The 12,235-nt window shown below is 54.2% G+C and overlaps 2 protein-coding genes across 5 annotated transcripts in view; one reads left to right on the forward strand and one right to left on the reverse strand.

Annotated features, from left to right (window-relative positions):
- Positions 1–7,577, forward strand: part of LOC102159834 (sodium/glucose cotransporter 1-like) — a 71,239-nt gene extending 63,662 nt beyond the window's left edge. For 2 of the 3 annotated variants that reach the window (XM_021072290.1, XM_021072291.1), the window contains 3 exons: positions 1,384–1,599; positions 4,333–4,432; positions 6,503–7,577. In XM_021072290.1, the coding sequence (XP_020927949.1) occupies positions 1,384–1,599; positions 4,333–4,432; positions 6,503–6,798 (612 nt within the window). In that variant the 3' untranslated portion in view covers positions 6,799–7,577. Of the gene's footprint in view, positions 1–234; positions 382–1,383; positions 1,600–4,332; positions 4,433–6,502 lie in introns of all 3 variants that reach the window. The other variant, XM_021072292.1, reaches the window with a different exon arrangement.
- RSPH14 (radial spoke head 14 homolog) overlaps positions 10,119–12,235 on the reverse strand; it is a 62,224-nt gene continuing 60,107 nt past the window's right edge. For both annotated transcript variants that reach the window (XM_021072295.1, XM_021072296.1), the window contains exons 6-7: positions 11,939–12,075; positions 10,119–10,416 (exon numbers count right to left, since the gene is read on the reverse strand). In XM_021072295.1, the coding sequence (XP_020927954.1) occupies positions 10,178–10,416; positions 11,939–12,075 (376 nt within the window). In that variant the 3' untranslated portion in view covers positions 10,119–10,177. The remainder of the gene's footprint in view (positions 10,417–11,938; positions 12,076–12,235) is intronic.

Below are 12,235 nucleotides of genomic sequence, written 5' to 3' on the forward strand. Positions count from 1 at the left end.
GGGACAGGCATGAGAATAGGGGTAGCCCATCAGGAGAACCTGCCTCTAACCTGTGGCACCAACCACGAGGTATTGGGGCCTATCACTGAGAAGTACTGGGAATCTTGTCAGTAGCTCTCCCACTACCTCTGGTCCAAGGTTACAGCATATTGTGGGTACCTTCTTTGACCTTGAGAACCTCTCCAGGCCCCCTCCACCACCCTCATCTGGCTACTGCCACCCATTTGTTTCTAGACCCTCCTTTTCTGCATGTCTCCTGCAACCGTGGGTCCTGTGGATTGCTCACCTGGCCTTTGGTTTCAGCTCTTTCTCCAAGATGCTTCCCAAATACTGTATCCTCTACCTCCTCCAACATCCAGCTGCACCCAAGTCTGGCTTCAGGTATGGCACCAGCACCAAGATGATAATGATGTCCTTACTCTTAAAGAGTAGACTGTCTAGTTGGAGGAGACAGTTGATGCCCAGTGAGCGGTAAGAGAAAAAGGGGATCATGGAGGTTGGCGAGGCAGGTGCTGGGGGCAGGGACACACAAGGACATTAGGAAGGTGGTGGAAGATTTCTCCTAAAAAGGTGACCTTGAATCTGAATCCTGGAGCATGAGCCAGAAATACCAAGATCTAGGGAGAGACCAAAGCAGAAAGAGGGCAAGTGAGAAGGCCTGGCCAGGAGCATGGTGGGCAGGCCCCACACACAGGAGGAAGGTGCATGTCGTGGCTGGAGTGGATTGACTGGGGAGAGGGTGGAGCCAGATGAGGTCAACTGGAGCAGGTGAGACCTGCTTCTGAGGGTGGCCATGAGGAGCCACAGAGGGCTTCAGGGGAGGCAGGGTACCCCCTAATCCATGCTTTGAAGAGACTGCTCTGGCTTCTGGGGAGCAGGACACCAGGTAGGCATCCACCTATGAGAGAAGATGCCAGTTCAAGATTGGGATGGTCACCGTGGAGATGATTGGTATGGTTTGCTCTCGTGGACCAGTGGTAGAGCAGGTTGGGAAGAAAGGAGTCAGGATTGCCACCTGGGGTTTCGGCCTGAGCAATGAGAAATAGACCAATCAGAGGTGGAGATGCCACGTGCAGCAATAGGCAAGACTGAGGTCTTTTTGGACAATTACGTTTGATAGGCCTGTTCATCATCTAACTTAAAAGTATTTCCAATATTCCCTGAGTTCTCTGATTGACCCAAGAGAGTGTGCACACCTCTCAGGTCTTCTTCAGCCCAAGAGGGTGTCATCTCCCTCAGTGCTCCACTCTGCTTCTGCAAGGCATGTGAAGCTGTATCATGGCAAGTATCACTTCAGAACTGGACTGGTCAAGAGGCGAGGCTGAGGTGTTGCTCACCCCCCTGTCTTCCTCCTGGATGACTCTCCGGCTCCTCCTTTGACAGGGTGCCTTCTGGGGGCTGACTGGTGGACTTCTGATTGGCTTCTGTCGAATGGTGTCTGAGTTTGCCTATGGGTCCTGGAGCTGCTCAGCGAACAGCAGCTGCCCTGTGATCATCTGCGGTGTGCATTACCTCTATTTTGCTGTAATCCTCTTCACCATCAGTCTTTTCTTCATTCTGGGGATCTCCTTGTTCACAGACCCGATTCCGGATAAACATGTAAGTGCTGCCGTGTGGGTACACTGAGTCAGCCTGCAGTCCCAGCATCCCTGTGAGAGTGAGTTAGCTCTGACAACTTTGGGGGAAAGTGACTGAATTCCTGCATTCTCTTTGAAAGCAGTAGGGCCAGGGGCTGGGGTGACAAATGGGTCAGAAATAGGCAAATAACACAGAAGGGGCCTCCTTGCCTTAAAAACTAAACTAAACTAACAAGCTTTCCAGGAGTTCCTGTGTGGCCCAGCAGGTTAAGGGTCCAGCATTGTCACTGCTGTGGCTCTGGTTGCAGCTGTGGCACAGGTTCAATCCCTGGCCCGAAACTTCCACATGCCACGAATGCAGCCCAAAAATTAAAATAAAAAGCTTTCCAGGAGTTCCTGTTGTGGCGCAGTGGTTAACAAATCTGACCAGGAACCGGGAGGTTGCGGGTTCGGTCCCTGGCCTTGCTCAGTGGGTTAAGGATCCGGTGTTGCCTTGAGCTGTGGTGTAGGTTGCAGACGTGGCTCGGATCCCAAGTTGCTGTTGCTCTGGCGAAGGCCAGCAGCTACAGCTCCAATTCGACCCCTAGCCTAGGAACCTCCATATGCTGTGGGAGCAGCCCAAGAAATGGTAAAAAGAGGACAAAAAAAAAAAAAAAAAAAAAAGGCTTTCTAGTAATCCTCCAATTAAGTATTTACTGAGAATGAGAAGTTTGGCTTTTAAAATGCAAATTTTTCTTGAAGTGTTCAGTTTGCTAACCTCAGTAAGAGTTAAGGTAATCAGGACAGTCCCACCTGCTATCCACCCAGAGGGAATTAAGCCAGCAGGAGCAGGGATAATAATGCTGGCAGTGCTGTGGCTGGCAGCCAGGCGGTCTCATTCTGCTTGCCCTTGCCCGGCTACTTGTCCCCTCCCAAGAAACAGATGTCTATTACCCAAGTTGGAATTTTAAAGCTTGGGCTCAGAGAAGTCAAGGCACTTGTCTGTGATGCCAGAACTAGCCAGTGGCAGGGCTGGGCTCCACCACATCACCTGCTTGGGTGTGGCCAGTAGGCTTAGCAGGACAGGGGTTTGGCTGAGCCAGAAAGCAGCAGGGAGGGTCCTGGGCGTCTGCAGGAGGGAGGAAGGAGCTCAGAAGGGGGGCAGGTCTGTGAGATCTGTGTGCCCTGGGATCTGGGTGAAAGCCGAGAACATGGAAGACACCTTTCTGCTCAGTAGTTCCCACTTGATTCATTCCTCTCCTGCACACAAAGAGGGGTGGAGCAAGTGGGGAGGATGGTCGGGAAGGTCTGGGACAGCTCGCCCACTGTGCATCCCTGACCCTGCTCCCATCTTGGAGCCCCCAGGCTTGGCAGGCCCACCCTTCTCTCACTCAGGGTCTTAATCAGTCAGCTTGTATGACTTCTGCTGCTCTCTTACTCTCAACTTCCAGGCAGCCACGTGCTCGAGTGTTTTTCCTGTCCAGCACATGTTGGTGCTCTGTGGAGGAGGGGAGGGAGGCAAAGGGGGAAAACACACAACCCAGGTTCCTCCTGCCCAGTCTGGTCCATGGGGCCCACAGTGGAATTGGAAAGGCAAGTGTGGACTTCCAGTGTCATCGGGAAGCAACTCAAGGCTAAACCCACTCTATCATTAACACGATTGAGTATTCATTTGTTATATCTTAGAGAGGCAGGGCTGGGAGGGACCCAGCCCCCCTCAGTCACATCCCTTTCATGTTTGGGGGACTTGGGCAGGGGTTACAGAGATTCAGATATACTGAGGCCAGTATAATAGAGGAAAACCTATTCCAGGAGTGACTTGGTGGGAATGTTTACTTAGTTGTGCTTCTGCTGACCCCAACCCTTTAAAAAAAAAAAAAAAAGCAACAATTGGCTGGATTTTGTTATTTCACAAAGTTTCCATATAGTTCTTGGGAAGAGATAAAAAATAACAGAGCAGGAGTTCCCGTTGTGGCTCAGTGGTTAACAAAGCTGACTAGTATCCATGAGGACGTGGGTTTGATCCCTGGTCTTGCTCAGCAGGTTAAGGATCTGGCACTGTCACGAGCTGTGATGTAGGTCTCAGATACAGCTCAGATGCCACGTTGCTGTGGCTGTGGTGTAGGCCAGCAGCTAGAGCTCCAATTTGATCCCTGGCCTGGGAACCTCAGTATGCCATGGGGTGTGGCCCTAAAAACACAAAAGACAAAAAAAAAAAAAAAAAAAAAAGCAGAAGGGAAGGGAGGCTCCCTTTCTGCACTTGCAGATGCCCTGTTAAGCCTGGGCGGCTGAACTTGGCCAGGGGCCAGGTAATCCATGTACCCAGTGAACTAGGTAAAGCTTTTCCTGGGCTGCATGAATGCATACCTTGGATGGCCAGGAGGGGATTCTGGAAGGAAAGCAGGTCCTGGGTCTGCCATATGGGCTTACCCACCAGAAGCAGCAGACCAGGGGTGATGGGCAGCTTTGCTCACCCTGAAGGGCACAGGTTCCCAAACCCTCAGCACCAAAAGGAGCCTGAGGGCATTGCCCCCTACCCCTCCCAAACCTACCCAGGACACCAAGGTCACACTTTGAGAGGCCACACAATCACATGGGATCAGAGGTAGAGCCGAAATCCATACTCACCACGCATTCCCTCCATTCCCTCAGTCTCTCGTTAAGAGCCTAACAACCACATCTCTTTTCAGTCCCTTGAGACCCAGCTGCTGGCCATGGCACCGTAAGGCCTGTGTGGCAGGGCCCTCATAGTCACAAGCCCCTGCTCTCTCCCCAGCTGCACCGCCTCTGTTGGAGTTTACGAAACAGCCAAGAGGAGAGGGTAGATCTGGATGAAGAAATACAAGGAAGGAATCCAGAACCCCAGGCACAGCCAGGTGAGAGGGAACATCCAAATCCCGGTGGCATCCACGCTGCCACCTCTCACCCACCCTGCACCCGCCCAGCTGTCTCCACTTCCAGAGTGCTTCCAGGCAACAGCCCCATCTTCCATTTTTCCAAAGATGCCTTGGGGGTGTTTGTCAAGGTTGAGATGCCTCTCAGAGGACATCTGTGTGGCGGTCTGGGCTGGAGAGATCCAGGTGGGGACAGGGAGGGAAGTGTCAGATATGATCTAGAAGCTTTTCAGGTGGGGTGGGAGGGGTCCACTGAGCCACACAGAGATCATATTGTGCCTCAGCAGGAGTGACCTGGTGGCGGGGATGGAGGAGGGAGCAGTGGGTCATACAGCCTCACACATGGGTTCAAACCCAGAGGGCTACTGGGCAGCAGCCCCCTAAGAGGGCTCCAGGGAACCCGCCAAGGACAGTGGGATTTCAGTCTGAGCAAGAACAGAGAATGTTCTGGGAGAGGCTCAGGTCTGGGGGCTCCAGAAGGCCTATAGAAAAACTTTCAGCAGACAGGGTTAGAGAAGGAGCGTGGGGGCCATGGGGAGGGTGACCTGCGCCTGTTGAGGCTCTGACGCAAACAGGGATAAAGGCCTAACAAGATTAGTGCTGAGCCTGGGGCAGAGGGAGCTGAGGAGGCTGTGAGTTTGGGGGGGTGGGGAGGCCTGCCTGGGGAGGAGGCAGCAGTCTGGGGTCCTTCTCCACTCCTGCCATGGACATGCAGGTCCCAGAGGGGCCTGGAACCCTCTCCTGACACCTGCAGGGCAGGGGCAGGGCCTCTCCTGCCAAACCAGGCCACCCCAGCCCATGGAGCATTCAGGGCTCCTGGCATGGGAGGAACTGCCCACTGGGGCCCACAGTGTGTCAGGTGCTTGTTCCTGGGGCAGCTTCTAGCTCCTCCCTCGACCGCCGTTGGGGTGGATGACCATAATGACAGTGGCTAGCATTTACTGTGCATTTGGAATGTGTCAAACACTGTGGAAATTATAGCTGTGTGCAATAGGTACAATTATTATCCCCATTTTAGAGATGGGGAGACTGAGGCACCAAACAGTTTAGTGATCTGCCCCAGGCTCCATAGGTAACCAGGCAGTGGTGGAGCTGGGACTTCAACACAGGCAGTCTGACTCCAAAGCATAGCTCTTGGCCACTGGCCTGTCCCACTCCCTTTCCCATAGCCCTGTGGTCACACAGGCCAGGGTGTGCTGCTCAGGACCTCTCAGCACAGAGAGCAAGTGTCTGTGTCTCTGGGGTCTTCTGGCTGCAGCACCTTCCCCTGGAAGAGAGGCCTCTCTGTCACTGGCTGCCTCAGCCTCAGAACACAGCTGGCATGGTGGCTGCCCAACAGGAATAGACACAGAACAGGGCACAGCACACACCATTCAGAGGAGATGAGCCTGTCTTGTCATCAAGGAGGAAACCGGTCCCAGGCTGGCTGGGCCACATGTGTGTGGAGCTGACCGTGGTGCTGACCCAGTAGCAGCCAGCCTGGGCTGCACTGCCAGACACCAGAGAGACTTTTAAGCCCCAGAGCAAGGTGTTTCACTAATTTGGCCCAGAGAAATGAATGGAAACTTGCCTGTAACTCCTAGACTTACCCTCTTTCCTGGGGAAAACACCAGTTTATCCCCTTTCAAGGGCCTAGAGGGCCTTATTTTGGGCCAGGCAGTGAGACTGGAACCTGCCTGGGGAAGACACTCCTTGAGGTTGCTGAGGAGAGCTGAGCAGTTGGGGCTTCTTCTATCCTCGTAGGAGCAGCCACCTGCCCTATACCTATAGAGCTGTGCTCAGCGTGTCCCTGAGACAGGACAGTGGGGACCTGGGCCAGCTGAAGGCTCTGCCAGTACAAGGCAAGCATGGCCCCAGAAACCCCAAGCATCACTCTCCCTGCCTCTGAGGATGGTGGACAGTGTTCTGCAGCAGGGCTGAGGGTGGTTCTTCATGAGAGGAGCCAGTCTCTTGGTCTTCCTGCTGGACTCACCTCTAAGAATGGAACCCCTAGGAAGAGCTTCTGTGCACTGGCCTGCGCCTCCTGACCTGTACCCATTCCCTCTGTTCCAGATGTATTCCAGAAGGCCAAGAGCTGCCTCTGGAGGGCCTGGGATGTGTTCTGTGGCCTGGAGCCACTGCAGAGCTCCAAACTGGCCCCAGGAGATGTGATGGTGCAGAAGATGGAGTGTGGTGACATGGAAGGGACACAGCACGGTGACACGTTGGAAGGGACAGAGCAGAGGGACACAGTGGAAGGGACAGAGCCCCAAGACATGCCAGAGAAGCCCTGCTGGAGAAAAGTGGCCAACATCTGCGGGTTTCTCTTGGTGTCGCTCACAGTCTTCTGCCACATCTACTTCGGCTAGGCAGCTGACAGAGGCGTCTGGGAGCAGGCAGGCCACTGCCTCTTTCAGATGCCCTCATCATCAAGGGGAAGATGCTACTCCTACTGGGAGGGCCACAGTTGTGGGACCAAGGACCCTCAGCATCACGCAGCACGTGCCACCAGTAGCAGGGCGTGCAGGCTGTCAGGGCAGCAAAGCCCACTAGTGAGAGCAGAGACAGCAGCTGAGCACATCTGTCTCTGTGAGATGAGTCATTCTCTCCAGATGGCTCCACTGTGCAAACCCTGACTTCCACTGACTTCTAGATATATTCAGGGGTTTTGTTTACCCTTTCCTTCCTATACCCACCTCCATTTGCTGTGTTCTCTCCTCCTTTGTAAAGGAACAGCTGCTGGCAAAGATGCCCCACCCCACACCAGTGGTCCCACCCACAGGGGCTGTGCTCCCTGCTGATGACCACACAAGGCCAGCTGGCACCAGGACTGCTTTGGGTGGAAATGTTGACTTCTGCCTGGACTGGTGGTGGGGCTGAGGCAGTTTCTGCCCAAGGACCAGGCATTCCTACAGCTCAGCACTGTCTGGCTACACCCTGGAGGGCGGGTGGAGAGGAAACTCACCAAGCTCTTCCCAGTTCCTTCCAGTCTGCCTGCATCACTGAGTTGGGCCCAGGGGCTGGATTATCTTCAGCTGGCAAGTGTAGGCCACTCCACTTGATCTGTGTTTCTGTAGGGACTCCTTCAGCCACCCCTACTTCCTCCTCCTTCTCAGGCCAAAATAAATGATTTGGGTCTTTAGAAAAAGTTGCAGATGCTGGAAAGTGATTTGGGGGAGGCCCACTCAGCATTGCAGAAATCATGCTCTGAAGGTACAATCAAGGACCAGCCCCTCATCCCTCATTTAGGCCCTCAGCTGACAGTTTTCATGTATAAAATCATGTGATCTGCAGGTAGAGATAGCTTACCTTTTTCTTTCCAGTCTGGATGTCTTTAATTTCATTTTCTTGCCTAAATTGCCCTAGCTAGAACCTCCAATACAATGTCAAGTAGAAGCAGTGAGAGCAGATGTCCTTGTCTTATCCTGATCTTAGGGGGAAAGTATCCAGTCTTTCACTGTTGAGTATGATGTTAGCGGTGAGTTTTTACAGATGTTAACACGTAAAGGAAATATCTCTCTAGTCCTGTCTTACTGAGAGTTTTTTTGTTGTTGTTGTTTTGGTTTGGTTTTGTCTTTTTTTTTTTTTTTTTTTTTCAGGGCTGCACCCATGGCATATGGAAGTTCCCAGGCTAGGGGTCTAATCAGAGCTGCAGCTGCTGGCCTATGCCACAGCCACAGCAAAGGCGGATCTGAGTCTTGCCTGTCACCTACACCACAGCTCGCACAACACCGGATCCTTAACCCACTGAGCTAGGCCAGGGATCGAACCAGGGTCCTCATGGATACTAGTTGGATTTGTTGCTGCTGAGCCACAATGGGAACTCCTGTTTTTATTTTTGTTTTTGTTTTATGAATGGGTGTTGGATTTCATCAAATGCTTTTTCTGCGTCTAATAAGATGATCATGTGGTTTCTGTTCTTTATTCTATTTATATGTTACCTTGATTCATTTTCATATGTTAAACCTACCTTGCATTCCTGGGATAAACTCCAGTTGATCATGGTGTATAATACTTTTTTCATGTGGCTGGATTTGGTTTGCTAATGTCTGGTTGAGTTCTTCTGTCTATAATCAGAAAGTATGTTGGTCTGTAGTTTTCTTTTCTCGTGAGGCCTTTGTCTGGTTTGGGTATCAGGATAACATTAGCCCTCGTGGAGTGAGTTGGGAAGTGTCCCCTCTTGTTTTTTAAAATTAGTTTGCAAAGGATTGGTATTAATTCTTACCTGGAGACATTTAAGCATAGATGTTAAGTCTGATGGAAGGGTCCAGAACACAGCAAAGACTCAGATTGTGGGGAGAGAAGACGGTGGACAGGGCTAGCTAAGAAGGGAACCTGGTAGAGAGTGCCCAAGTCTGGCAGATGAGACGTGCATCAGGTTTAAGAAAGAGGGTTCTTTCTACAAAAGAGACCAAAAGGGCACAGCGAGGGCCCTGGGAAGGGACAAGCCACGGAGGGAGCACTGGCACCTAGGCCACTCCATGAGCCAATCACAAAGAGCATGGGGTCTTGACAGCAAGGAGGCTCCCAAGGGGCAGAGCCAGTGGGCTGTGGGTGAGACAGGATGGGGACACAAGAAAGTGGAGCCCCACAAACACCCGTTTTCCTAAAAAATGAAAGGCTTCCTCTTATGAGGCCTTTATTGAGAATGAGATTCAACCTGAAACCCCACCTGGGCCCAGGAGCCAGTCCCTCCAGGAACAAGAGGGCCTGAGGGGGCTAATCCTGGAACCACAGGAATGCAGATGTCTCCGCGTTTCTTCTAGGAGGGCAAAGGCCCCAGTCCCTGGAAGGACTGCAGGAAGGCACTCACCTCAGGACTTGAGTTCTGCAGAGGTTCTATCCCGCAGGAAGTCTGGCTGCTGGTTGGTGATGGAATGAGGGAAACCTCGTGGGAGGCAAGGAGCTTGGGAAAGCTCACAGGGAAAGAATAAGGTGTGAGTCCAGCCCTAAAGCTGAGCAACGGCTCCTGCAGCTTCTCCAGCAAAGGTCAGAACCCTGCCCGACCACCAGACTGGATGGGTCAGGGAGATCAAGGGGTCCCATGCCTCCTCCTCCCCAGACTCTCCAGTTTCACTGTGGGAGAAGCAAGGTGGAAGGTTCCCCAGAGGGCCACTCTGGGGCCCCGGCAGACATGGGAGGGAGGACTGGGGCGTGGTTGGCCTCAGACCAGCCTGGAGCTCCCTCAGAGGACCTGGCTCTGCGGAGTGCAGCTACTGGGGGGAAGATCTTAAGGAGCTACCCTGTTCCAAGCACTCATCCCTGGGGCAGGGGGAGAGGTCCTCTTATAACTTACCTTCCCCACATGGGGTGGCACCTGTGACCGACCTTCCTTCCTGTCACCCATGAGGGAGGGGGGCAGCACTGGAAGCAAGGCTGCACCCTGCCACACCTCAGGGGCCTGGTCACTCGAGAGTCCAGGTTGGGTGGTGCCTAGTCCAGCTGTATTGCTTCCCCAGCCCAACTCCTGCCCCCTGCCCCCCACTGCCACCTTCTCCCTAGAGGCTTGGTCCTGCTGTCTGCCTTCCCAGGGGACTTGACTGCAGCAGAGAGCAGGGATGCCTCCTGCCTGGCCTGGACCCTGGGATCAGCCTGTGACCCGGTCCTCCTGGGCCGAGCCTTTCCCCTCTGGCAGCAGAGAGAAGGCGTGGCCATGGTCTAGGAACATCAGGTGCCATTCAGACCAAGATAAAGAGATTCACTGCATTTATTCAGGTGTGGGGTCAGCAGGTTGGCCAGAAAAGAGGCTCAGGGTTTCCACTCAATGACTTTGATGGCAATCTGGGCTGCCTGCTTCACGGCTGCACTGGTATCCTTCTCAAGGGCCCGGAAGGTGGGCACGTGGGCCTGCAGGAGCTTGCGGCCCTCAGGGGCCTCGGCCAGCATGGTCAGGGCCTTGATGGCATTCAGGCGCGCCTTGCTCAAGGACGAGCACAGCAGCTGCAGCAGTGGATGAATGGCTTCTGCATTGAGGGCTGCATACTTCCCTGTAGGTCACCAACACCAGGTGTTCTTGGGGGCCCATGCCCATCTCCCTGGCCCCTCAGCCCTCCTCACACAGGCCTCATACCCTCCCTGTCCCCAGCCTGGGCCCTTCCAGCCCCAAACTGGCTTCTCTCCAACCACCCAGGTGCCTGTCCCATAACCCTCACAAGGTAACACAAATGGCCTTTTATAAATTAAAATCAAATTGTTTTTTTATGTGGCAAATATTTCTTGAGCACCTGTGCTGTGCCAGGCACAAAAACACAACATTCTAACCCTGCTGGTGCTTACAGTCTAGTGGGGGACACAAAAGTGAACGGACAAGGAGATACCCCTCCTTAATCCTTGGCTACCGATCCCCTTGCCTGCTGAAAGGCCACATGCCTGTCCCCCATCCCCAATCCCCCTGCTCCAAGCACACTCTTCTCTTTGCTGCTGGACCATCTAGCCTCCTTGGCCCCACCAACTCCCATCCTCCTTTGGGTCAACACTACACCCCTCCCAGAGGATGCTTGGCCGCTGCGCTATGCCCACTCTTCAGGTCTGTCTGCCCCAGGTCACTCTTCACTCTGACACTCCTGCCAAACCACAGACAGCAGAGGCTGAGATGTCTGAGTTCCCTACCCCCACCCCGTGTGCACAGGGCCTGGCACATGGCAAGGGCTCAGGGACCCTCTGCTGGAGTGCCAGCTCAGGGAAAAGTGGCCTCGCATCCCCAGACTCCCGCATTGCCTGACCCCTGCAAGCCTTCTGGCCCTGCAAGTGCTCCCACAGGAAGCCCAGGTAAGACACTGGTGCTGAGGACACCACCAAGGTCACCACTCGGGAGCCCTACCCTGGTGATCAGCATCCTAACCACACAATCAAAAGAGGCTGTGGGCTCTGGGCAGGCCCCAACCTCTCAGATTCCACCCTCAGGGTGAACTAGGACCTGGCTGGGGAGTCCCTAGCTCTGGGGGCGCTTTGCAGCCTGCTGAGAATCAGAGCCCCAGACAGACTCTAGGGTACAGCTCCAGGCACAGGGCTGGTGCAGGCGAGGGAAGGCCAGACAGCTTTCAGAGGTCCTGCAGGAAGGGATGGCCCAGCCCAGCCTCTGGGTAGGAGAACTGGCCCGTCCCTTCCAGTGACCCAGATCGAGTGACTGAGCACAGAGGCCTGGTTGCTGGCTGTCCGGGTGGAGGGGAGGGTAGCCTTCTGTCATATTCAGCCCTCCACATGGAAAACAGTAACGTTGATCAAAAAGCACCACAGAAGCCAGGACTCCAGTGATAGACCTCAGGATAACTGACTAATGGGTGGCAAATGAATCCAGCCCAGAATTTCGGCTCACACAGGGCCTGGGTCAGAGGCAGGAACTCCAAAACCAGGGAACAGAGGGAATGAGTGGGGAGGAGCCCAGGCGGTAGGCCCACTGTGGCTGGAAGAATAGGGAAGGGCAGTACCCAACCTGCTGAGGGCTGCGGTGACCCCATCCCGTGACCCCCTGTACCAGAGGGGGATGCCCCTGCCAGCAGACCACCTCACCCTCTGTAGTCACTGTGGCATTCATGAGGGCCCCCGCCACGTTGGCCTGCACCTCCGCCACCTTGTCTCTCAGCAGGTGCACCAGGATGGGGATGACGTCATGCTTCCACACCTGGTTCTTGCCCTCCAGAGGGATGCTGGACCAGAGAGAAGACAGCTGGGTGGCTTCCCTCAGAGGGAGAGGGGGACAGGACCACCCCAGGAGGATGCCAAGGCACGAGGGTGCAGGGGAGCGCTGGTGTGAGGTCTGGGTCCCACTCCCATGCCCAGATGGCCTGGGTTCACAGAAGGCCAGGC

Source organism: Sus scrofa, chromosome 14 (assembly GCF_000003025.6).
Source record: "Sus scrofa isolate TJ Tabasco breed Duroc chromosome 14, Sscrofa11.1, whole genome shotgun sequence".
NCBI lineage: Eukaryota > Metazoa > Chordata > Mammalia > Artiodactyla > Suidae > Sus > Sus scrofa.